Source organism: Melanerpes formicivorus, unplaced genomic scaffold (genome assembly GCF_026170545.1).
Source record: "Melanerpes formicivorus ecotype bairdi unplaced genomic scaffold, bMelFor1.0.p_v2 SCAF_53, whole genome shotgun sequence".
Classification (NCBI taxonomy): Eukaryota; Metazoa; Chordata; class Aves; order Piciformes; family Picidae; genus Melanerpes; species Melanerpes formicivorus.
Window position 1 is genome coordinate 1816467 of NW_027142405.1, and position 27779 is coordinate 1844245.

Genomic DNA, 27779 nt, shown 5'->3' on the forward strand with positions numbered 1-27779 from the left:
ATTGTGACCAGCAAGACATGTGAGGTGATTCTTCCCCTCTACTCTGCTGAAACCCAAGCTGGTGTACTGCATCCAGTTCTGGGGCCACCGACACAAGAAGGATATGAAACTGCTGAAGTGGATCCAGAGGAGGGCCATGAAGTCAATCAGAGGTCTGGAGCACCTTTGCTATGGGAAAAGGCTGTGAGAGTTAGGGCTGTTCAGCCTGGAGAAGAGAACGCTCCTGGCAGACCCTATAGCAGTACAAAAAGCAGGCCTACAAGAAAGGTGGGGAGGAACTTTTTACAAGGGCTGGTACTGACAGGATGAAGAGGAATGACAACACTAGGAAGAAATTCTGTACAGTGAGGGTGGTGAGACACTGGAACAGGGAAACTGTGGATGCCCCCTCTCTGGATGTGCTCAAGACCAGATTGGACAGGGCCTTGAGCAACCTTACCTAGTAGAACATGTCCCTGCTCACGGCAGGAAGCCTGTAATTAGATGGTCTTTAAGGTCCCTTATGACCCAAACCATTCTGTGATTTCATTACTGTAGAAAGCACGCCTCCAACAAAAGTCACGCTAGCTTTCCCAGAGAACAGCTGAAGGCAGGAGCAGAGCAGCAAAAGTGAGGAAGGGGCAACACAGTCATCCATGGACTTGCCATCAACTTAATCAAAGTGCTGACATGACTTTAACAACACTACATGTAAGGTGAAAGCTCTCAGAACAGCAAAATTCTGTATGTTTGCTCATCTCTCTATTTACTAGCTGAGCAAGACTTCCAACTTCTGCCAAAGCATTCCCTCATTTACATTAGATTTCCCAAACAGATTACATTTGTCACAGGCTTAACCAGGTTGACATATTTGGAAATTGCCATGATGCCTTTTCTAGGACAAGGTACAGCTGGTGAAAATGCACTACCTGCTTCAATAATTCTATCATCTGGTTTCTCAAATTTGCTCTTTATCACAATTTTGGAATAATAGAATTTTAAATCTTTCCACATAAAAACCTGTTTTCTGGCATACTTTTTTGAGGGTACCAGATTTATTCTCATAAACAGAATGCAAGCAATAATTACATCTTTCACTGCTTTTTCACAGCCTTATCTCACATTCTGAGCTACACAAGAAGAAAACGATTTCCCAAGGGATTTAGCTTTCCTTTTAGATGAGGATCTTTGAAAATTGGTATCACTATCCTTATTCTTACAATCCTAATGCAAATGACAGGCAGCAGTAATCAAAATCACTAAAGAGGTCCCTCTGGATTTTCCAGCCATGACCTTGTTTCCATAATCAGAGTTCCAGTACCCCATTTTAGGGCTGCAGATGGGTTTCTTCACAACCTGCTGAAGTACCTCCTTCAGATCTTATATTCCCATGTGCTGCTGAGGAACAGGCATACTGTAGGGTGTCATTCTGTACTCTGCAAACATCTAAAGTCAACGTAACGATGCATGCAATATACCCACCAATACAACAGCCATAATACACCTGCTTGCCTTTCTCTGAAATACTTCTAGCTGGGAGTGGGAAAAGACTAAAGAAAGCAGGCTGAGAAATATCTGGCAGCACAAACAGCTAAGCAAAAATTATATTAGGTGAAAAGGAGGTATAAAAAAAGGTAGGAGTAAGGAGACCTGCAAACACACCACCACTCCCAAGTATAACTCTGCTACTTTAATCAGAACCACCTAAGTAATAATCATAGAATCAGAGGGGTTGTAAAAGACCCTTGAGATCACCAGGTCCAACAACTAACCCTGTTCTATCAAGTTCTCCACTAAACCACTAAGTGGCACATCTAAACAACCTTTAAACACATCCAGGGATAGTGACTCAACCACCTGCCTGGCCAGCTTGTTCCAATGTTTGACCACTCTTTCAGAGAATTTTTTTTTCTTCATGTCTAGCTTAAACCTCCTGTGGTGCAGCTTGAGGCCATTCCCTCTCCCTGTATCACCTGTGAGAAGAGACCAGCACCTACCTTTCTATATTGTTCTTTCAGGTACTCATAGAGGGTGATAAGGTCTCCCCTCAGCTGCTTCTTCCTCCAACTAAACAGTCCCAAGTTCCCTCAGCCACTCTTCAGACTCATTCCTAGGCCCAGACTCATTCCCTAGGCCCCTCACCAGTTTAGTTGCTCTTCTTTGCACCCACTCCAGCAACTCAATGTCTTTCTCATATTTTAGTGCCCAAAACTGAACAGAATACTCAAAGCATGGCCTCACCAGTGCCCTGCTCCTGCTGGTCACACTGTTTCTGATACAAGCCAGAATGGCTGGCTTTGCCACCTGGGCACACTGCTAGCTCATGTTCAGCCACTTGTCAAGTAGAATCCCCAGGTCCCTTTCTGCCCACAATTTTCCAGGCACACTTCCCCAAGCCTGCAGCATGGCATGGGGTTCTTGTAACTCAAGTGCAGGACCCAGCACTTGGCCTTGTTGAAGTACATACCACTGACCTCAACCCACTGATCTGATCTGCTGAAGTCTCTCTGTAGAGCCTCCCTACCCTGGAGCAAATCAACACTCCCACCTAACATGGTGTAACGTGCAACTTTACTAATGGTGCACTCGAACTCCTCATCAAGATCATTCAGACACAAACTGAAAATAGTAGGACTGTTTTCAGGATGAAAAGTATCTTTAATAGTGAGGTGGAGACAGACAAGGTATTATAATACATATAATCTCCAAAAGAAATTTGAGTTCTACTTTATTTTATTTGTATTATTCAGAGAGACATGGAAGCCAATTGTCTCTCTGCCACCACCAGCACATCTTTGAGCTTGCAGAAACTTCAGTATAGAAAATCCTCCCATTAATGGGTTCACCTCCTACACTTAAAATGAACTTGCTTCTTGCCCCATCAAATCAAAGAGACATCATTATTTCAGCTACCAAATCATTAAAGACACTACAGTACTCATCAGCTGAAACACCACTGACAATGTTTAGCTGTACCTTGGCAAACGTTGGCTAAGCAACTTCTGTAGCCTGTTTATTCAAATTCAGTGACTTCAAATCCATAAGAACTTCTGGCATGTACTTAACCTTCTCCTATTGCCAAAACTAAGAGCTTTCTACGGAAATTACAAGTTGCAAGTAAATACATTTAAGGGAAAACAGTTCTAAAACCAGAACAAAGAAACTCTCTCCATTGACAGTGGCACTAAGATCAACTCCTGCTTCCTAGTTCAGTCCACTGAGCTCTCAGAAGTATATGAGTCCAGTCCACACTTCCCCATTGAGAAGGGGGCTTGGCAAGCTTGAACCCTGTTCAAACCCCTCCTTCCCACTCCTCAAAATGGCTACGTTTGCCAGGTACTGAAAGGTGACCTATTCTGTTTTCAAAGGCTGAAGGAGCAACAGCTTTTAGAGTTCACTGGGGACATCAACAGAGTTGTGCAGCACAAACCCTACACTTTTCCTTATGTTTGTCAAGGCAAAGCACCCTAACCAGAATTCCAGCCAGGCGACCCCAGATTTAGAAAGGCTGAATTCTCCTTGCTCCCTTCTTGAAAACTATGGGTGCTGAATACTATTAGAGATCACTCACATAAAACCGTATTTAACAGCATGCTACTTTTCCAAGTAACAACACAAGAAACACTGTTTGTGGCCTGTGTGTTGGAACAAAGGACATATGCAAGGAAATATTTCTTATTTCAACAGAATGACATCATGGATCTATCTAAAGCTCGTTCTTACAATGTTTTCTCTCCCTAAATTCAGAATAGCTTAGTCATTTCTTAGGGTGACCTGCTTTTTCCTCAGTCCATAGAGACCTGTGGATTTGATAATATATGGATTTGATAATACATGGCTACATATTGTATTATATGCAGTGAACAAACTTTATGTTTAAATAGACTTCCTTAATGTCATGGCACAATATCAATCCTTCTCCCTCTGGCAATCTTTTTTTCTCTACATAATTTAACGTTCTTCCATGTGGATAAAAAACACTTTTGGGAAGTGATGTTGAAACTGCACCTCACTGAAACAAGACATTTAAAGGATCTTTTAGCCAAAAGAAAAAAAGTGTAACACAAAATATCATTCTGTCTCAAAAAAAAAACCAAAACCCCCCCAAAAATAACAAAAACAAACAAACAAAAAAAACCCACCCCAACAAAACCCCATGGAACTGATCATCTACTTGTACGAAGGAGAAAAAGCACTGAATGCTGCAGTTCTCAATGTGAGAAGCAAGCTCTGAAGATGCGACCCATGCCGCTGCCAGAGAATGTCAGTGGCATACTCCCCGTCTGGTACCTGCATCGACACAGCATTCCCAGCCAACTCACTTTTCATCTAAGCTGCCTTTGGAGAAACTAGACACCATAAAAACCTCAGTCATCCTGTAACCTGGCATACCATCAAAGCCTCCTAACACACAATTACTGTGCTTCACGCCTTTAGACTTTTTTTCTTTTGACTAAACAAAACCCCCACAATGGAATAAGAAACTATCCAAGAGAAATTTTGTTTGACAGAAGATCAATGATGCCCAGGTGTTGGGAGGAAAAAAAAGCCAGCACTGGTTTGTGTACATCTCCAAGCTTATTAATGGCTTGCTGCTAAACCTAAATGCCCCTTCCCATCAGATCAGTATTTGATATTATTACTGAACTCAGAAGTCTAAGGTCTTCTTTAATCACATTAAGGAGTTCACAATTGCTTACGCAACACAGTAACTTTATCCTGCTGCCTGTAGTTATCCAGCCATTCCCTTAGGTTTTTGCCCTGTTGGCAATAATGCTCAGTGAAAGTACAGTGAAAGCTGACTCACCACATCAAAACCACAAGCTACATATTAATATGAATAACCTACCAAGGAAGCTCCCAGCTGCTGCTTTAATGCATTAGCACATGTATAGTTATGCACATGCCTAAAAGGAACTGCCATAAACCTCCATAAGGAAAGAAATAAACTCTTTTGAGTGAAAACAGTAAGCCTCCCCAGAAATCTGAATCCTGCTAGTCATGACTTTCAAGGCTCAAGCCAGCATGACAAAGCCTTTTCAAGAACGGATCCTGTGTCAAGGAGCGACTCTGAAAGAGACAACACTTTATATTCACTACTCAGGAGACCACAGCTTTTTTAAGCAAGCTGTAAGGGAAGAGGGAGCAACAGATTGGCCAAAGGATTAAGTAAATAAAATGAAACTCCTTTCAAGGACTTGTCATCTAGGCTTGTCTGCATCTCCTTTTAAAACCTTTAAATAACTGCTCTGTGAACTGCTCAACTAGGGGATTCCAGTATTCCAGTGTTTGTGTCCTCTCAGTCCTTTAAATCTTATGTAGGTGCTACGCTACTTCATCTCTGGACAAGACAGCATGGACTGAGGTCACTCCAGAGAAACAGATGCTGGTTAGCCAGTTACTTGCATCTCAGTGACATAGGAGCATGTAAATTCTGTCCAACTGTCCTTCCCCAAGACAACTGAAACAAATCATCACCTTTAAATGGGCATCTTCTCTGTTGACGTACTCAGCACATCAGGGAGCAGACTGAACAGAGAAGCTTCCTTTTCTGCCAAAAAACAGCCTGTCCCTGTCCTCCCGCCTGGCACCTACTCCCCACCCTAATACCCATCTCAATCAGTATTCCAGAAATGGGAACACATGGATTGTGCAAACTGGGCATTTTAAGCACTTGAGAAAGAAGTTGTTCTGTGCAGATGAAATGGGCACAATGCATGCCAGATGGCGTGCTGGTCACTTTCCTGGCTACAGCAGAAGGACTGCATTGAAAAGGACAGAGTTCTTTCAGTGGTACCACAGAGGTAGCTCACCGTTCACTGCCTTGAGACTCCCACTAATGCCATCGCCATGCTGCCGCTTCTGTGCATTCTTGAACTCCTTCAGGGATAAATAAAGGACCTTCCGCACCACCCTCTCCTCTGACCAGGGAATCCCATCGCTGTCATCCTAAAGAAGACACAAACAGAAGGGCAACGTTAGTTGCAGGCACCTGAAACAAAACCAAAACAAACAAAATGCAAAAGCCCAGGGCTACACAGATTCTTTAAACAAAAAAAGAGAAGAAGAAATAAGCTGAAGGAAAATACTGTGTAACACAACACAACCTAAACTCGATCAGCTTTAACAGAGAACAGAAGCATAACTATTATCTTCAAATCTGAGCATTAGCCCCTCTAATCCTTCTTTGTGCAAACAGCAGTAACCATGTACCAGGTATCAGGCAGGAGGTAAAACTTATTTGTTAAAATCCTCATAATGAGTCCCTTATGGAGAAATTTATCACAGCCAGGAAGTGCTCTCCCAGATAATTAAGGGGGGCAAGGGATCAAACCAAACACTAAATTGAATGCTGCACAAATTTAAGAGGTAAATTTTGTGAAAGGAGTTCTCTTGTTGCCTTTTTGGCCTTGGTATATGCCCCTTGGCTTAGGAATCTTTTTGTCTGGTTTAGTGATTTACATTTATTGCAGCATTAAACGAAGTTGTACATTGATAACAATGAAGTTATTCTGAATTTATCTCAGTGTAAAGCCAAGTGGAATTTGGCCCATGGGGCACATGGTTTCTACTTTATTTTTAGGAGACAAATGCTATACTGTCAAAAGAAATACTAGTACATGTCATATTTGGAACTTGCTTTAGTTAAGAGATTAATTCCCTGGAAAAGCATTTCCCTAAACCCTTCAGCATTCAAATAAATTAACTCAACAAATTGATACAAAGACCTAAGTGAGATCAGGTAAGTGACCATATTTTCATAAGCCCTACAATTACCTGGGGGTCTTTAACAATCACTATTTGAGCAATTTTCCCTTGAATTCCACAAAGGGCTACATCATTACCAAGCAAAAAGATTAACATCCCCAGGCAGGTGTTATTTAGGTAAGTGTACTGCCACATTACACTGGAACCCCCCAAAAAAGTCCTATTAGCAATCCCCACCAGAAGGCAGGGAACTTTCTGTCATCCCATGTTTCGATGAAGTGACCAACACCACCAACTTAAAGGGGGGGAAAGAAAAGGGAGGAAAAAGGCGGGGGGTGGGGGGGAAGGCACAATTTAGGGTGACCATTGGTAGTTTTTGGTTTGCTCCACCAGTAAGATATTGGCACTCAGCTGCTGAAATGTGATCAAAAGCATTTGCCACCCCAAAAAAATTGTATAACCAATTACTTGGGAGGGGGGGAAGAAGAAAAAAAGAGGGCAACACAATGAGTGCAGTAAAAGCAGCTAGTATTTTGGCAGTAGGATGTGCATTGCACACGAGGGATGAGCTACTATACTCTGAAGAAGGATAAGCTATACCCCCGGAGCTTTAGAGCACAGGCAGCTCTGGGAAAAGAAAGCATAGTTTGTAAACCAACACCCACAGCAACAAACAAACAAAAAATCAATCAAACAAGCAAACAAATCTCCAGACAAGCATTTCAAAAGGACTGGTACAGTTAGTTATTTTTTCAACAGAGGTTTACACAAACAACTCTGGCTTATCATTTTGATGCCAACACAACCTCATTCCTAATCAGAAGCAACATTAAATATGAGAGGGCTTGCCTGAAGAGGCTCCATATATGTTCCCACCAACAAGGGCCTTTTGGAATATCACACATTTAGGAAACAGTCATAAGCATCTCCAGCACCTATCCTTGTTACAGACACAGATCTGCAGACACTGCTTGCTCCTTTCACTGTTATTTGAACAAATCCTATTGTATGTAAGGGGCAGCAAATGGGGGAACAGAAGAGCCCTGTGGCCAGGCATGATGCTCACAGTATCACAGTATCACTTAGGTTGGAAAGGACCTCGAGGATCATCGAGTCCAACCTATCAACACAGACCTCATGACTAGACCATGGCACCAAGTGCCACGTCCAATCTCCCCTTAAACGCCTCCAGGGTCGATGACTCAACCACCTCGCTGGGCAACCCGTTCCAATGACGAATTACTCGCTCGGTGAAGAACTTCCTCCTCACCTCGAGTCTAAACCTGCCCTGGCCCAGCTTGAGACTGTGTCCCCTTGTTCTGGTGCTGGTTGCCTGGGAGAAGAGACAACCCCTTCCCGGCTACAACCACCCTTCAGGTAGTTGTAGAGGGCAATGAGGTCACCCCTGAGCCTCTTCTCCAGGCTAAACAATCCCAGCTCCCTCAGCCTCTCCTCATAGGGCTTGTGTTCAAGGCCTCTCCCCAGCCTTGTTGCCCTTCTCTGGACATGCTCAAGTGTTTCGATGTCCTTCTTAAACTGAGGGGCCCAGAACTGGACACAGTACTCAAGGTGCGGCCTAACCAAAGCAGAGTACAGGGGCACTATGGCCTCCCTGCTCCTGCTGGCCACACTATTCCTAATGCAGGCCAGGATGCCATTGGCCCTCTTGGCCACCTGGGCACACTGCTGGCTCATATTCAGGTGACTGTTGATCAGCACACCCAGGTCCCTCTCTGCCTGGGAGCTCTCCAGCCACTCCAACCCCAGCCTGTAGCTCTGCATGGGATTGCCGTAGCTAAAGTGCCGCACTCAGCACTTGGACTTGTTGAATGCCATCCCATTGGACTCTGCCCATCTGTCCAGTTTGTCGAGGTCCCTCTGCAGAGCCTTTCTACCCTCTAACTGACTAACATCTGCCCCTAACTTTGTGTCATCTGCAAACTTGCTGATGCTCCTGACACTGAAGCCTAGATGAGTCACACAGAAACCCTAACAAGAGGCAACAAAGCCATCACATTATATTTTTAAGCTAAACATACACAGGGCACACGTAATGATGGAGCACAGCTAACATAAGGCATGCTCAGGGACATGCCGCTTTCCTTAGGCCCTGCCAGCACAAGGCCTGCCTCCTCTGTAACACCAAGCAACAACACACCCCTTCCTCCACCAGACCCTGTGGTCCCTGAGGAGATGTAATTTGCATGAAAACACCCATTGATTCCTGATCCCACTGGCCCTTTTTAGCCCTGCTAAAATAAATATTAAAAAATACCCAATTAAATGAATGCTACTTTGCCATGACAGCTCACTATGAGGAGCGCATGGCAGCACTGGCTGTTTCAGTAGCAACAGGGTGAAACCTGCTGACAGAATTGATTTTTAAATTGGCATGTGCCCACCAAGCAGCCAACTGCAGCGGGTGAGTGACTGCTGGCAGGGGAAGCCCATGCCTTAAGCTATGCCAGTCTCAGTCCATGCTGCAGGAAGTAAGGAGATCATCACTGTCACACTCGAGAGGCCTCTGGTCTAGGCCACTCTAAGTATTTCAGTGTGTGGCTTGAAGTCATGTCCCTCTCCCCCCCACATGCTGGACACTCAGAAGGATGGCATGCAGCACTGCACCCTCTTTTCTGAGGGAAAAGAACATTAAGATGTCTCCCCGGGGTCAGCTGAAAGCTTCAGGTCTGCTGCAGGAGACACTCCTGCCTTCCCACCAGCTCAGGGGCTGCATGGGCCACAATGCCACCAGTGAAGAGGTAGGCCCCAGGAGGCAGACACAACTACCTCCCTTAGCAACCCCTGAAGTAATACAGCAATGTTTCACACCATGTTCAATTATGGAGCTATAAAACTCAAGGTGAGCCATATTGGCTCCATCCTTCCTCTGTAATAGCAGCTCTCCCAACAGAAACAGACATAGGGGAGTCTTTCCACACCTGAATTCCCACCAGTCCAGTTCTGCCAAGACTGCACTCACCCTTTTGCCTGCACCACTCTGTTGTGATCTTTCCTCACACCTATAACTTTGCCTGATAAAAATGACCTCAAGTTCCCCAATACCATATTAGCCAGGATCAGCAAAATAGGGACTAAGCTGTTGCCAACACCCACATTCACACAGCTCCGTATGCAGGAGCAATAAAAATGTTTCACAATCGTCAATGGCATCTTCCCCTGAGCCTGCAGCACAAAAGCAGCCTCAAGCCAGCAAGCAGCTGACTGGAGCCCAGCTGAGCTGCAGCTCCACCGGCGGCACAGCTCCAGCTCCCGACACATTTAACCATAATTACATGGGTCAGATCGTCTCTGCCTTGTCACGGAAGTGGAGGGAGAGCCGCCATGTGCGCTGCTCTGCACTCACACCATCAGCAACTAGAAGAGTTATCTCACTTTAACGCCACACACACACACAACCATTTAGCAATACCCTCAAGTGAAAGCTTTGAGGAATTTAATCTATGTAACTTCTCAAGAGCAAACAACAATAACAAAAAAACACACAAACCCATCAAAGGGATTGACTCGATCGTTGCCTATAAGTATTTCCACAGGGAGGCTGGCAAGAGAGGGGCATAATATCCAACAGCTGGAACTCAAATTCAGAAAAATGGAAGACAGAATTAAGAACAACTTCTGCCAACTGTGCAAGTAACTAGCCACTGAGACAACTGACAGGGAACTAATGGATTGTCCGTTATTGACTTAGACCCAAAAAAAGACTGAGTAACATTTTAAACTGCAGGCTCATCATCACAAGCCCATAGGCTTCACGGTGTGTATCAGTTTAAACGATTTCTGCCTCTCCATCTGACAATAAGATTAGTTTATAAACCCAGTAAAAATGTTAACAGACAAACAAGGGAAGCCCCGGGGCAGAATTAAGAAACAGAACTACATCATTCCCTTTAAACTGCTATACAAACATAATCATGACACTTCCTTTGCTATGCCATTTCAGGGAATCACATGTCATACACTTATATGTGAACTTCAGGTTCATGTGCATATTAATGGTACAAAATACTTTATATTAAAGTGTGTGTGCAAATTAATGCATACATATTATTAACTGATACTTAAGTATGTGCATATTCTCTCTATATATACACATATACACACACATATAAATAATGCACATCAATCTATAATGTGTATTGAAAAATGAAATCAAATTACCCATCACCTGCACCTTTCACCATTCACCTACAGCTCAGGTACTGGTTCACTGCAGGTCAGTAGCTTGCACACATGGCCTGCACACAGCCTTCCTATTTCTAAAGTGACACTCAAATTCTTTTTAAAGGAATAAATAGATAAATAAATGCAAAGCTAAAGTGAGAGGCAGGCTGAAGTGGGCGTCACTGCATGCTGCTTTGCTGTACAAGAAGCAGCAGAAGCGTACACATATGCTCAAGTGAGGACTCAAACTCCTTCACTCCTTCCTTCATTCAATGGCAGACACAGCATTCTTCAGCCTGGCCCAGCCTTGCCTTAAGCAAACAGGAGTCAGAGTTCACAGGGTAAACCAGAGGTAGAACAAGGGCGAATGCATGCAGCACTCCATGCTGTTTGTTTTACTTTTATGTAAATACTTCAACAGCAGTGATGGTTTTATTTGGAAAGTCAGGACTTTGTAAGGTACAAAGACACTTATAAGCATGTGTGTTATGACTCAGTGCAGCTGGCCTGTTTCCAGATCTCTCTTTGGGTCTTTCCCAATCACGCATCTCCTGACCCCATTCTTCATGCCAGGTTGCAGAAAGCGAAACAACAAAACAAAAACCTCTCTTTTTTTCTTTTCTTTCCAACACTGCAGCCAATGTTTGGTAAAAATCAGTGTGGCACCCAATGCCCTAAATTAATATGTTTTTGTGGTTCAACAGCCCCCAGAGTGTCTTTCCCACAGATGTAAGAAGGTCATTTTGAAGAAATGGGAAAAACAAACCACGAGCTTCTACCCTTTCCTCAAGGATATTTTTGAAGGAGAACTATTTCAAAGGGTGGGTTTTTCTGTGTTTAGTTAGCAACAAAACAAAAATCTGTCTCTTGCATGAAAAACAGACAACACATTTTCAGAGATCATAGAAATCACTTTTCAGCTGAAGGACCAACATGAAAATGTTTGTTTACTAGATCCAAGACCAGCAACAGATTTTTGCCTTTTGGCTGCGTATTATCAATGGAAAACAGTTATACCTGTTTTTCTCTAAAAGGCAGAACTAAGAGTTGGTGGAAAACCTAGACATGTTTCTGAGGCTGAAAGAGACCTGTGCAGTCTTGGGTGAGTTATCACAAAGTGCAATTAGCATGCTTGTTCATCTACAAAGCCCTCTTCATTGTTACACATATGGCATGGTGTGGACCTCACAAGAAAGTGCAGTCTTACTGGTTTATCAGCAAACATACTTCCCCTGTTGGCATTGGCAGAGGTCTCCAGTGTATCACAAAGTCCCATCAATCTTCTCACCACCCTGAATGCACGTAGTACTCACAGGGTAAAGCCCCGACCTTGGCCCATGGGTGCAAACTCTATATATAACTTACAGTAACACATGGGCTGTTTCATGACCAGACAGCAGGAGCTATTCCCAGCAGAAACCCCCAGCAAAAGTTTAGGCTTCCAGGGTAATGAGTATATAAACCAGACTCTAATATATTCAGCTGAAGCTATATAAATAAAGATTTTTGTCTCCTTATGGCAGCTATCATCCTGCTTGGACTTCTTATAGCCAAGCACAGCATGGTGCAAACTGGATATACCCATGTATACCCACAGTAATAACCTTGCAGTCTTTTGCCTACTATCAAGGTCCTTCAAGTCCCTTCTCCTCTCAGAATAAAGTTCACACTTATTTAATATTTAACTATCCAGAGAGGATGTAGCAGTTTCTCATTTAAAACAAACTGCTTATATTCAGTGAGAAAAAATAAAACCTCTTGAATGGCTTCAGTTGATGAAGATTGATATGGCTTGGAGACTTCATAGTACAGTGACTCATGCCTTCTGGAAAATGTAATCTGTTCTGTCTAGCTTAGGAAAATAGGTCATGTTTTTAAAATGTGCTAACTAACATGAATAAAGGGGAAATTTTCTTTATTAATGGTTCTATTATAGCATTTAAGTGTATCTGGTAATTACAACAACTTTTTCTCTTGTACTTCCAGACAACTTCCCCAAAGAACTCGCATTACTTTACAGCTCCCAACCAGCAGGCCCGATGTTAACATGGCAAAGGAATGACAGAGAAAAATAAAAATCTCTCTCCTTCCTCCTTATGAAGGATATGAATAGAATTAGCCTGGTTGGAAAAGACCTCTGTGTTCATCAAGTCCAACCTATCATCCAACACTATCTAATCAACTAAACCATGGCACCAAGCAGCCCATCAAGTCTCTTCCTAAACACCTCCAGTGATGGTGACTCCACCACCTCCCTGGGCAGCCCATTCCAATGGCAAATCACTCTCTCTATGAAGAATTTTTTCCTAACATCCAGCCTAAACCTCCCCTGGTGCAGCTTGAGACTGTGTCCTCTTGTTCTGGTGCTGGTTGCCTGGGAAAAGAGACCAACCCCCATCTGGCTATAACTTTCCTTCAGGGAGTTGTAGACAGCAATAAAGTCTCCCCTGAGCTTTCTCTTCTCCAGATTAAAGCAACCCCAGCTCCCTCAGCCTCTCCTCAGAGGGCTTGTGCTCCAAACCCCTCACCAGCTTTGTTGCCCTTCTCTGGACATGTTCCAGCAACTCAACATCTTTCCTAAACCAAGGGGCCCAGAACTCTACACTGTACTCAAGGTGTGGCCTAACCACTGCTGAGTACAGGGGCAGAATGACCTCCCTGCTCCTGCTGGCCACACTGTTCCTGATACAGGCCAGGATGCCATTGGCCTTCTCAGCCACCTGGGCACACTGCTGGCTCATGTTTAGCCTACTAGCAACCAGCATCCCCAGGTCCCTCTCTGTCTGGCCGCTCTCCAGCCACTCTGACCCCAGCCTGTAACACTGCATGGGGTTGTTGTGGCCAGTGTATAGAACCCAGCACTAAGATGTGTTAAATCTCATGCCACTGGACTCCACCCATTTGTCCAGCCTCTTGAGGTCCCTCTGCAGAGGTCTCCTACCCTCTAACAGATCAACTCCTGCCCCCAGCTTGGTGTTGTCTGCAAACTTACTCATGATGGACTCAATGCCCTCATCCAGATCATAGATAAAGATACTGAAGAGGGTGGGCCCCAACACGGATCCCTGGGGGACACCACTAGTGACTGGCTGCCAGCTGGATGTGGCACCATTCACCACCACTCTCTGGGCTTGGCCCTCCAGCCAGTTCCTGACCCAGCGCAGAGTGCTGCTGTCCAAGCCAAGGGCTGACAGCTTGGCCAGGAGTTTGCTGTGGGGATGGTGTCAAAGGCCTTGCTGAGGTCCAGGTAGACTACATCCACAGCCTTCCCCATGTCCACCAGGCAGGTCACCTATCATAGAAGGTGATCAGGTTGGTCAGGCAGGACCTGCCCTTCCTAAATCCATGCTGGCTGGGCCTGATCCCTTGGCCATCCTGTAAGTGCTGAGTGATTGCACTCAGATGACCTGTTCCATAATCTTTCCTGGCACTGAGGTCAGGCTGGCAGGTCTGCAATTCCCTGGCTCCTCCTTCCAGTCCTTCATGTGGATGGGCATCACGTTGGCCAGCTTCCAGTCTTCTGGGACCTCTCCAGTGAGCCAGGACTGTTTAAAAATTATGGAGAGTGGCTTGGCCAGCTCATCTGCCAGCTCACTCAGTACCCTAGGATGGATCCCATCCGGTCCCATGAACTTGTGGGGATACAAGCGGCTAAGGAGGTCTCCAACTACTTCCTCCAGGATCACAGGGGAACTATACTGCTCCCTGGCTCCATCTGCCAGCTCTGCAGGCCAGCTGTCTGGAAGACAACCTATCCTGCGTTTAAAATTTGAGGCAAAGAAGGTGTTAAGTACCTCTGCCTTTTCCTCATCTTTTGTTACTATGTTCCCCTCTGTGTTCACCAAGGATTGGAGGTTGTCCTTGCCCCTCCTCTTGTTATTAATATATTTGTAGAAGGATTTTTTGTTGTCCTTCACGGCAGTGGCCCGTCTAAGTTCTAGATGGGCTGTTGCCTCTCTAATTTTTTTCCTGCATGACCTTGCAACATCCTTAAACATTCCATGGGTTACCTCACCTTTCTTCCAAAGACAATACACCTTTTTTTCCCTTAATTCACCCAGAAGTTCATTGTCCAACCAGGCTGGCCGCCTATGCCGGTGGCTCATCTTCCAGCACATGGGCACAGCCTGTTCCTGCAACTTCAAGATTGCTTTCTTGAAGTAGGTCTGAGGGCTGTTTCCCAAGGAACCTTCTGAATTAGTTCCTTAAGTAACCTGAAGTCCGCCCTCCAGAAGTCCAGAGTGGAGGTTTTGTTGCTGCTCCTCTTAGCTTGACTGTGTATTGAAAATTCAATTATTTCATAGTCACTGGACCCCAGACAGCCTCCAACCACCACATCTCCCACCAGCCCTTCTCTATTGGTGAAAAGAAGGTCGAGCAAAGTCCCACCCCTGGTAGGTTCACACAGCAACTGGGATAAGAAGCTGTCCTCCATACGCTCTAAAAACCTCCTAGACTGCCCCCTCTCTGCTGTATTAAGTTCCCAGCAGATATCAGGCAGGTTGAAATCACCCATAAGAACAAGGTCTGGTGATCTTGAGATAGCCTCTAGCTGCCTATAGAATAATTCATCAATTTCTTCATCCTGGTTGGGTGGTCTATAACAGACTCCAACCAGGATGTCTGCCTTGCTGGTCTTCCCTTTGATTTTCACCCACAGGCTCTCAACCTGATCATCCTTGATCTCTAGTTCCATAGCATCTAGTGCCTCCCTGATGTACAGAGTCACCCCTCCACCCCTTCTCCCTCGCCTGTCTCTCCTGAAGAGCCTGTAGCCATGAATTAGAGTGCTCCAGTCATGTGACTCATCCCACCACGTTTCTGTAATGGCAACTACATCATAACTTTCCTGCTGTAACAAAGCTTTCAGCTCCTCTTTGTTTGTTACCCACTTCCACAGCTTTCAACCCCATTGGTTTTGCTCATTTGCCACCCCTGCTGCACTGGGGAGTGTGTTTCCTCCCTTCAGACTTAATTCTTTTAAGAGCAACATGGAAGAGAAATGCTCTGGCTCTTGGGTCAGTAAAGGCCTCAGGCACTTCTGAGACCAGAGATATAGCATTAAAATCTCCAAAGAGGAGTCACTAGTGTCCTCATGCAGGCTTCCAGAATGGAGGCTTTAAAAAAAAATAAAATTCCTAAATTTATCTTAGACTGAATAATGAAGTATTTTTACTAGTTGCTTCATAGGCTTATTGTTTCTTTTACATGAAGTTAGAGGCCTCAGTGATCTTTCTGCACCTTTAGAAAACTACTAAATACAAAACCAGTGAAAGCTGTTTTCCACATTGGTCTGTGAAATTAAACACTTTAAAATCATATATATATATATATATATATATATATATATATATATATATATATATATATATATATATATATATATATATATATATATATAATGTTTTTTAAGGCTAAACTCAAACAAATAAAGCCAGGTCTAAACTGTTTCAATTTACTGACTTACAGCAGGACTTCAACTCAAACCTCCTCTCACCAACAGCAGTGACTCTACCAGCTATCACTTTCTTCGGCCAGACCAGGAAACTAATCAAATCATTTAGCAATCAGAGTGCCAGAGTTTTGGGCTCTGACAAAAGCACATAGAAGCTAGCAACAAAAAGCTGAGGGTAGCAAGAGTGCTGGAAGAAAGAGGTGTGAAGATACAAGATAATTATTCATACTGGAAGAGTGTTTTCATGGCCAACTTAAGCAAATTCACTTGCTTCCACATGGAACACACCTGCCCCAACATCAGTGCCAACATTAGTCCTTATGCAGCCATTTGATGAGCTTGACTGAGGTAGAGTCAAAATCTCACCCCAAGACAAGAAAAATGATCATTCTCAGTCAGATCAGCTCTCTTATTACTAACCACATGGCCATACAGGAGTTGCTGCCAGGGAAGAGAGAGAAAGGCAGGGCTGGCTCTTTTAGCAGCAATCCATGCTTGGAGCAATGCAAGCGCATCATGCCACCAAACTATGACGGTCACCGTAAGGCAGAGAGGGCACTGCAAATGCTATTCAGGAAATTAAAATCTCTTCATTGTAAAGCAACTATTGTAAATCCACAGATAACACAATTATTTATTTACTTCAGGGGAGTGAAAGGGAAATACATGGGAGAGGTATACCTGTCAGACAGACGAGGCCTGCAATGTTTTAGGTAGGCCACAGCCTGACAAGGTACAACCTTCTGTTTGACCATCAGTTGTAGCCAATTTTTGCCCATGCACAAGATGTGAGTTGATAAATAGATTCCTTATTTGGTGTTCTCTTCAAAAAAGGGGACTGCTCCTTAAAACACACACTGAATTATCTCTGAAAGGATATACTACTCACAGATACACATCTCTCAGGCAGAAGCCAAAATAATTTAAGCATAATTTCCCACATAGGTGAACAAGCCTACATCCTTCTTCTTAAAAACAAAGCAAGCAGTCTGATGGGGGATGTTCAAGCTGCACACCTTCACTTCTCTGAGAGACTGTGAAATAATGTATACTTATCTTTGATTACAGACTACTACAAAACTACAGCTGAAGTGGGATTAGAAACGTCTGCTCAAAAATACAATTTATTGCATAACACAACTCTGACAGCCTGAGTTTCTGGCCACCAACTGAGCCTTTATAAAAGTCTGCTGGGCAGCTGCCAAATCAGCTCTTTGAGTCTTGGCATGTCCAACATCTGAGACAGTAGTCAAGGCAGCCACATGTCCTGTGCCATCCACAGCCCTGCACTTTTACGGTTAAATGGTACCGTCAAAGAACAGAGTAGTACAAACCATTAGATATCCAAAGGTAAAAAAATCTCCTGCAGCTGCGCGTCTAACAACTCTGATCACGCTGCAGAAGACCGACAACCACAGCAGGATTCTTTTCTTTTTCAGGATCTGGTATTAATTTGAACATAAAAGTAGCTTATTAAGAAGAAGGGGAAAAGAGATGGCAGAAATGGTAGCGAGCTCCAAAAAAATCTCTGCGCTCCCAGCTGAAAATCGCTGCCATTTACAAATTTCACATTCCAAATACCCTTATTCTGTCTCCAGTTCTAATTAAAACTCTCCACCAAGTACACTTCAGATAGACACATAAAACTCAGTATGCACAAAGAGTATTCAGCAGCTCAAGATAATTAAATTCAAATACATTCTTATTAATTTAATTTTGATTCAGTTCATATTTATAAGGTGTTCAAGCTCCAGCATGCAACTCTAGGAATATGGTCCAACAGAAGGTGTTTTCTGCAGTTTAAACATCTGCTAATAAGACCTACAAATATGAAGTTTAATATGGCTAGTCCATGGCTGCTGTATATTACTTAAGGTCTTTTTTCACCCTCAAATAGAAAGCCTGATCCTTTACTTCAGAAATACTGCTTTTGCATGTTAAAATAGTGTCAAGGTAGTAGGGAAGAGAGAAAGACACAACTAGTGTGTTATACATTTGTTTTCACTTTTTATAGGGGAATTTAAAGAGATCTAATTTTCTGGCATCTCTGTGTCTGAAAAGCTACTGGTATCAACATTTAAGATAAGCTGGAGAACTGTTGATGTCTTTTAGCACCTATCTTCACAACTACAACAGCAGGTCAACACTTAGGTCATTCCTCTCGTGGGATTTGGTACCTGAATGAAGGAGCCGTCCCTGTAACAGGAAAAGATCTGCTGATCTATCTGCTTTCTAGTACAGCTATATATACTGGCAAAATGTGCATCTGACAATATAAAACTTATATTGCTCCTTCCCTGAAATAAATACATTAGCCCAAAACCTATACAGTTCAGCTACATTATTTAGTATCACTGTGCCCATCAGGAACATGATGCTTTCACAGGCTTGAAGCTGGAGACAGTGGTCCCCTTGTAGATGTGGGAATTCACCGTATCCCTTCTGGATGGCCATGCACCAAGCAGAGTGGTTCACTCACTACCATTTAAACCTTTCCAGTACTAGTTGGGTTGGTTTAAAGAAAATAATAAGAGAACTCAGTCTGATTGCACAGATGTAGAGCATGCTTACACGAGTAGCTCCACCACCAAGGCTCTGCAAGAGGATCATGGCTAGCACTGGGGAGAGCAGCATTGCCAAAGCCATTGCATGGCAAACGCTACCCACAGGGTTACCTGCACGTTCATGTAAATCTGACTCAGAGCAAGTCTAGGTGATGCAAGAAATCCTTTACATTTGCGTCAAAAGGTTTAACTTGGTTTTCTCCTCTTTCACCTCAATCTACAGGATGGCCCTCATTCAAGTAATCATCAGATTTAAAGGATTACCAAACAAACAAACAAACACAAAAAAAGCCCCACGAAATCCACCAACACATCTTGTTAATCTTTAAACCCAGGAGGCATAGTGACAGACCCAAACACACTGAACATACTGCTGGGAAATCTCAGGATACCAGGGCCTGAATCAATTTTAGTGAACTAAATCAGTCGTATTGACACAGGGTCCTGGGATGGGCACACTGATACTGCACTAAGAGCATGACATCTTGACTTTGCTTGATGTACTACCCACAAAGTGAGACTTTTATCAGATGTTTTGTCCTTGTTTACATTCCCAATTGGCAAAATATCCTTTAAAGCTGGGGGGGGGGGGGAGGGGGGGAAGTACCCATTGAAGCTGGGAGAAGTAAACCAAACCTGTGCTCTTCACTCATAAGCCAGTTAAATAAGATGTATGAGGAAACTCTAAAGCCACTCTAAATGTATTTTTCAGGTCAGTTTAGTCACATCAGCAAATTTTCTGCTTGAAGATAAGCTACATAATCAGTGAAAACCAAACTCACCCTTCAGTATTAAATATATTTTGCTTCTAAAATACTACCCAGCAAACAAGTGATGGTACTTTAGTAGCACAGGGAATAAAAAATTCAAAGCTGCAGCAGATTGTTCAGGGTACCAAAATCACCATTTCAGACAGAGCTCAACTGAAGTGCTGCTCTGACACACCCAAGCCTTGATTCTTGCTGCATTCAAACACGAGGGAGGAGGAAGAGATAATGGCTACCAGCAACTCAAAGATCTGGCCTACTTTGTGAAGGCACACTATGTCTCCCCCCAAAAACAGTTAAATTGAGAAGATAAGGGGCAGCTGGGAGGTTTTGCGGGGGAAAAGACATTATTTCTTATGGAGATAGCAGGCTTTCCCAATTGTACACAATTCTGTACACAGGTGTTCCACAGTAACTGGATCTGTGTGAAACTGATGAGGAAAAAAACATAATTGAGTTTTGACCTTCTCATGGTCCTTTTTTTTTCTTTCTTTTTTTTCAGCCAACAAGTCTGTGTGAGAACTTTCTAAATAATGGCACAATCCTTTTCCCTTTGATTCTGTGGGTTTCATGGCAGGCAGTGCTGGCTGGGTGCCAGATGCACAGCACGGGGCAGGGGACCTGCACAGGCAAGGTGCTGGGTGCCCATGCTGGCACTGCTCACACAACCAGGACAACTGTTTGGGTTAGCTTTCATATCACTCATTCTCCTCCATTCCCTGATCAATTACAACATTCAAACTTTACTGAAGATATTAGAAGCACATCAAAGACAACCATTAAGCTTTTAAGTGCACTAATTGACATTTTAGCACTTATAAATCCATCTATGTGTTCTACCGCTCCATTTAAGAGACTTGCTTCCCCAGCTGGTAAAGAGTTGCCTATGTCTTTAGTGGGCAGAGAGGGATTTTTCAAAGCACCCTTTTTTTTTTTTCCCCCGACAGGATTTTAGAGAATTCAAATGACAAATATAATGCACTTCAAAAAGTAACACATTTCACAAATTTAAGAGCTCTTCCATAAAAGCTGTAAATGGTATCACAGCTATAACTCACAGGCTTCTAAGCTCCAATGAATTCTGCAGCTGTTATGGCATGTCAAAGCCAAATCATTGTTACCTTCACACCACCACAACTGAAAACCCCAGCTATGATACCACAAAGTGCATGGTGCTACATGAAAAAGGGGGGGGCGGCAAGAAAGTTAAGAACGAGGGAGGGTAGAGGGGAAGTCCCCCTGGGTGATTTTGCAGCTCCTTCCTTCTTCTTTCACAAAGCTAGCATCAAACAGACACCAAAATGCAAGTGACTGCTTTAGGTTTTCCTGCAGTGACTATCCCACAATAAGATCCAGGGAATCAAAATCAGGGGACACAGCCTTCTCCTCCCCAGGTATGGTGATTTACAGCAGATGAGCTGTTATCCGGTGGCCAAGCCCAGCCTCTAATTGCAGAGGAGCACCTCAATGACAGGAGGTCCAGACCCTTCTTCTATTACCATTCATATACCAACATGTTCACCTTCTGTTCTGCTAGAGAAATCCTCATTCACTCCCAGTATTTAAAGAAACAAGAAAGATCAAATTAACTTCTCAGGGTTTTAAGCCATTCAGTTCATTGCTAGATCTATTTTCGGGACTGAAGCTGCCAGCCACCCCCACAGAATCTGAGAGCTAAACAAGGCTTCTGACAGGCTTGTTTATACCTTCAGCAGCAATCAAAGGCGAAACATTGCAAATCAAAGAACCAGGAGACAAATACAGTACTGTGCATAACAGAAACCTCAAAAAGCTAGCCAGCAGCAAACCTGCTGCTCACCGAGCCCCACGGAGCAATATGAGATAACACAGGAAACCAGAAATGGATAGTTCAAGAACAGGCTGGTGCTGTAGGTATGCAAACATCTGCAGGCAGGACCTCTGAAGCACATGTCCGTCAAAAGAAGCAGATGCAGGATCGCAAGACAAGGAGCAGACAACATTATTCATTTTCTCCAAAAGTGCCACAGGGAGAGGTCATATTTTAAAAATTCCAGCTTAAAGACTACAGGGGACTTTAGATTTTCACTGTTATCAGAAAAACACACAAGAAAACAAGTGGGCATGGACAATATAAAGTAGTTCTATGGGTGGGATTTAAAGAGAAAACAAAAATTGCATTTGGGCACCTAGGCACTACAGAAGGCAGTTACCTCTGGTCCACACCTTTCATTGGTGAAGGCAAGATCACATTTTCTGTTCAATTCTTTCCTGTATTGAATTCATTATAAGAACAGAGTCTGTATTACTCAGTGACACACACTGTGACATCTATCACCCAAATTCTAGCAAACCCACCACGTTAGGGAAGCACCTAAGAGGTACATTAAAATCACACCCAGAAGAAATTTAGTGGTACACCTTTGCTACTGTGTTCCTTCAAACCTTTCACCTCTTAAACTACAAGTTCAATGTCAGATTATAAACATCATAAAAACTCATAAAACCCAATCATAAAACTGCCAGCTCATTTCAAGATTATTTGCTTTTACCTTTGCAAAACCAACATGAGCAGTACAAGCATTGCACCATCTTTCTCACAAACTCCAACCTCTCCTCATTAGCATTAAGCTAAGGTCACTGCAATCATCCTGCTTGTGTCATTGGAATGGACAGGTGTTGCAACCTTACCTTGGAAATGCACCTTTACAGGTGAGAATCACAGCACATCACCTGCCTGTTAAACCATCCTGAGCAACATCCCCAACATCAGCTTCTGACGAAATCCCCTCCTACTTCACATTCCTCCTGCAAAACGTAGCTTTGCATGCTACCAGCACAAGCGACAGACATAAAAACCTCTGCAATTGCTGCAAGAGCAAACGCCAAGTTAGGATTTGGGGGCATCTCTATGTGTCCCTCACATCCCATGCAGCTGTATCTACCTCCAGCCTTGCTGGAGACTGAGCCAAGCAGCAGGGCAGCCATCCAGAGAGCAGGCAAAGCACAGGCTGATAAATACCTCCCCACACATCACTGGCATCAGGTGTGGCTGTTTGCCTTAGCTTGCACACAGAAAGAGGCAGAATTTCTTTATTTGGCCTGGGTTTCCTGCATGACCAGCCACATCATTTCACCCTTCTCGGGAGAAAAGACTGTGGGCTGTCTCTTAGCCATTCTTCAGAAAAGGAGAGGGAAAATTGTCACTGGGATCTGAGCAAAGCAGAGCTTATCAACAAAAGGTTTATGCCAAAACATTCCAGGAAGTGGCTGAATCTTATCTAGCATAACGTCAAACCAGCAGGCTGTGATTTGCAGGGCAGACCAGACCTGCCCCACCTACAATAAACTTAACCTGATTCTCACATTTCAAGCATACCCCAAACCACTCTGGTTTTCAGCTTTACTGTGCGCTTGCAGAAGGTGAAACGGAGTAGGCAGAAACAAGGGAGAAAAAAAGAACAAGGAGACCAAAGACTAGATTAGATAGCAGCAATACATTTTTAGGCATGGATCAGCTCTTGCAGTCTCTTGGCAAATGAGGCAGCAGCAGAGAATCATCCAGGCAAGTTTAGGAGCTGTGTTTCTGCTTATTTTAATTTGCAGTCTATTGATTTTACTGGTTTGTGAGCTCACTCATGAGTAATATTGGAACTGGAGGCTGAATGCAGTGATGGACTGGGCAAGGCAGATACATCCACCCCAAGAGCACATGTTCTCTGCCGCCAGCCTCTGCTCCCAGCAAAACAAGCGCACTGGACTGGCTAGAGCTCAGCACCAAGCTTGTGACACTGCATGCAGGCAAAAGATTAACCATCCATCATTACAGTCCATTTCAATTCCTGATCAAATCTCCTTGACAGATACAAGAGGCAGGAACAGACTACTGATGATTACACTCCTTGTTGCAGGCAGACACAAACTTGGTAGCTCCATTTTGCTACTGAAGTTGTCTTAAGATGCACCAGACACGTGATTTACATCCATACGTCACATTACACAAATGCAACAGACTCTGAAAGTGGCGGCTCCAGCAGGACACAGGGATGGAGCTACATAAGCCCTGGGAGAGCAGATTGTGCTGAATGCTAATTATTATTTTTTTTTAAACAATAAGAATGCTGTGACTTATTTAAATGCCTTTGCATTGCTAGGTGACCTCTTACTCCTCCCTGCAACTCCTGTGTCCTAACCATGGCAAGTTGCTGCATACAGATGTAGCAGTAATGGTACAGCTTAATCAGTCAATGTTTTCACAACACGTATTTCAAATATTAAGCACTTATTGAAGACTTAGAAGTTACTGTGTAAATATTTGTATTCTATTATACTGCTAACGCTTCCTCACCAACTGTGGAATTTTAAATCTATCTTGTCTGATAAAGCTTTATTTACATATCACACTGCTCTCAATACTCAACAAAGTGAACTGACTAAATTTGCACCAACTCCATTCAAGGAGTACATGCTAGGAAAGAGCAATTCAAAGATTTTTTCATCTTTGGTATGTGACTAAACTTTATAAAACCCAGGTAGTCACAAGGCTTGTTTTGGGTTGACATTACCTGTTTTCACTAGGTGACAACCTTCACAGGCAAACCATTGGAGAAATGCACCTTACTCTTTAAAATATCCCACAACCAGCATGGTCCATGCACACCAAGAGTTATATACTCCCAATGCAGAGTCTTATAGTAAGTCTCTGTTCAAAACTGGGGAAGCTTGGTGGTGCCCACAGGCACCAGGATGCTACAATGCTCCCAGGCAGCATCAGTAGCTCCAGGGGTACCCAAGCAATTTCCAGAGGGCAAAGGCAGGATTTCAGCACCAGTTCCACCTGGAGGCAAGTTTGTTTGGGTCAGATTATCACCTCCCACTATTTTACAAGAGGAAGACCATGAGAAGCTGCTAGAGCTCAGACAGGCAGCTAATGCTTGAGAAAACACCATCAAGACACAACCAGCAGTAAAAGTAAACACTATTATTAGTTCCAGACTAAGTACCTTGTGTGGAAAAAAGTAACAGCCACACAAAGAGAGTGAAGTTTTTCACTATTTCTCAAAAAGAGAACAGATTTACACAGGCTGTTTTTCTACACATGCAGTAGGAAACACTCTTTGTGCAACCCCCTTTTTCTGCCCCTCTTCTCCTCATTCCCCACCCCCAAAAAAACCCAAAACAACAACAAAAAACCCAAACAAACAAAAAACCCCCAAAAAACCCCAGCACCAAAACCCAAGTACCAAACCTAAAAAGCAAAAGGGAGACTTATGGGACTCTCTATCGACTCCAACAGTTGATACCAACACGCGCTGATCATCACATCAGCTTTGAAAAATCTGTGTGCCTAAAGCACTCACTGTATTGAAGAAAACCCTGTAGTGCAATAATCTGTTTACTTGCTGAATCCAGCTCGCAGGTTTATTCTTTATTTTACATACTGAATGAATATTTACTCTCTGATGAATTTAGTTACACAATCATATGTTGAAAAGGGGCAAAAATGGAGCTGAAGTCGCATGCTACCTTTCGACAGCTCTGCCAGCTGGAAATATGCCATCAATTGTCTGTTGGGTACGTGACATGAACGCAGATGAGCCTGTTTAATAGAAATTCACTCAATTTCACCATATTTACTTCAGGTTTAAGCAAACAGCTGTGAAGACTACATATTACGTATATTTTCTTTTACAATATCATCCCATCTTATTTTTGTAACAAGTTTTTAGCCACATACCAAGTTTATGACATTTCTAATTTGAAATATTAGGGAAAGTGGAAGAACAAAGTAGGAATAGACATATTAGAAGAATTTTCCTTCATTTGAAAATATGAACAGTATCACACTAAAGGTATGTCCAGGCATTCTGTATGTGCTGCTGTCAAGCTATACATTCATTAAATGTATGTGCATTTTTGTTGCGGAGAAAGGCGTCCCGCTTCCACAGACAGTCAAAGACATACATAAACAAACAGCAGAAAGACACTGGTTTTTGTCAGCTGGCTTACTGAAGAAAACTAAAATTCAGTACATGGCCTTTTTTGCTTAAGTCTTTTCCCCTTACCTTTTGCTGTGCACAGTAAAGGACAGACAGATGTACACATAAAGAAACGAGTTGCTGGGTCTCAAGCTTCAGGCTGCTGAGCTGAAGCTTGCTATCGCTCACAGCCTGTGACAGTGGGCCAATTTACTAGCCCCAGCCTACTACAGATAAATAAACAAGCAGCATGTTGTTCACAGACATCTGTCTTATTTTTGTCCTCCTTACCACTCAAGAATTGCTACTAATACAACAATTACCTAACCATATAAATCTGAGGTTAATAAAAAGACCATGCTTTGAGTGACAATATCTACTTTGCCATCGCAGACCTAACTCTTTATTCCCTATAAATAAATGTTATTATCCAGGAATTGAACTCTTGAGTGGTGAACTAGTAGCTTGCTTTCTTAGATGCTTCAATACATTAAGTGCTTTGCATTATGGGCAGATCAGCTGCCCATTCACTAAGAAAGGTTACCCAAGTGATGCTGTAATCTCATTTAGCTCCCCAAGTGTTTACCTTCTAAGGCCAGTCTTGGATAGCAGGAGGGAAAAATCGTGCAAGAATAAAAGCTGAGACATTCAAATGTGAAAAGGGAGGAGAAAATATTTACTTCCTAAGTTAGACATCCTTTTTTCGTCCAGCTACCTCACAAAAGAGGTATGGTGCCAAAATACAAAGAAGTAGAAAAGCGATTTACAGATTGGAAAAAAAAAGAAGGAAAATCAAAATGTGTGAAATATTTGTTAAACAATCTCAAGCATTTTACAGCAAATCCCATTGGGTAAAACCTCTGATCCATGACCAAAAATACACACTTAAGATCAAGGTAATGAAAAGGAGGACAAAAAGGCATAAACCATAAAGTCTGAGTTTGGCATTCAGAGGAGGCTGACTGGAGCCTATAGTTCGGGCAAAGCACCAACCTAGGGGACAATTTTCGCCTGTGTAATAATCAGCCTTTGGTGCACAGCAGAGACCGGCCGAGCAGGGAAGAGGGGGAGAGCAAGGCTGGGTGAAAGACCATCACAATGCTGGGAAACTCAAGATATATGCCAATGTGCAAAGCTAAGTCTAACAAATGACGCATTTACAGGCATCAAAGTATTTAATATTACGATGTTGTGTAGAGTAAGCCTCTGCTGAATGCCACCTCTAATTTTGCCCACAAATTAATCTTTTCCATGTGGACTTTGTGGCAGCTAATGCAGGCTTGCTACCTCTGCTGAAATCGCCCCTTTGCTTTGCTTTGCAGTCACATGTAATGAGAAACAAGGTTGGTCCAGCATAAGCAGTGAAGGACACAGCACCATCTATGGTGCAGATGGCACCACAATCATGTTCTATAACAAATCTTATTTCAATTTAGAAAACAGATTTAGGATCCAGGACACATGAATTAACTGGGACTAGGCAATGCTCAGGGAGAGGGATCCATCCACTGCAGCTGCAGGGCATTAGCATCTGCACAAGAGGATCCTGTGCACTCTGTGAGGGCACTGGGAATGGGCCACCCAGGCAATGGGATGAGTTTGTAACAGTGACTGGCACAGCCAGAGGTGGTTGGTGTGGGTGCTCATGATCACATTGCAGAGCTGCCAGAGCTGGGGCAAGAGGGAAGGATGGACATCATCATGGGAATACAGAAAAAGGGGTGTTGGCACGGCAGCTGGAGCAGTGGTCCTGGACCAGAATGGGGAGACGACAAGCACAGAGGGGTAATGGGAAGAATGTGGCTGTAGAAAACATTCCCACCATTCTCCCCCTGTGGAGCATCTCAAACAGGTTCATTCACTCAACTTGAGGCTATGATATTTTTCTACTTGCTTGAAAGACAGGAAAAGACAAAGTGTATTTCTGCCTGAGCTGAAACTCAACTTACTAAACCATCTTGGGAGCAGGTTTGTGAGATTTCACTTCTTGGGAACAAAGACCTGCTCATCCCTTCACGCTTTTGCACCAATTCCCTAGCAAGCCACAGGCCACCATGTCCAAAAGGCCACGGTGCCTGAGCACCAGAAAAAAAACATCACACCAACCATCATCAGTGCTGGTCCACTGCCAGGACCAGCTGTATGGGATGAGGAAGAGGCAAGAGGC

General features: G+C 43.5%; 1 protein-coding gene across 3 annotated transcripts in view; it reads right to left on the minus strand.

Moving 5' to 3' along the window:
• JARID2 (jumonji and AT-rich interaction domain containing 2) overlaps positions 1–27779 on the minus strand; it is a 233130-nt gene that overhangs the window by 126760 nt on the left and 78591 nt on the right. For all 3 annotated transcript variants that reach the window (XM_068160823.1, XM_068160822.1, XM_068160824.1), the window contains exon 2: positions 5793–5928. Coding sequence is in view for 1 of the 3 variants with exons in the window: in XM_068160822.1 (XP_068016923.1) it covers positions 5793–5928 (136 nt within the window). In the remaining 2 variants the exon portion in view is untranslated. The remainder of the gene's footprint in view (positions 1–5792; positions 5929–27779) is intronic.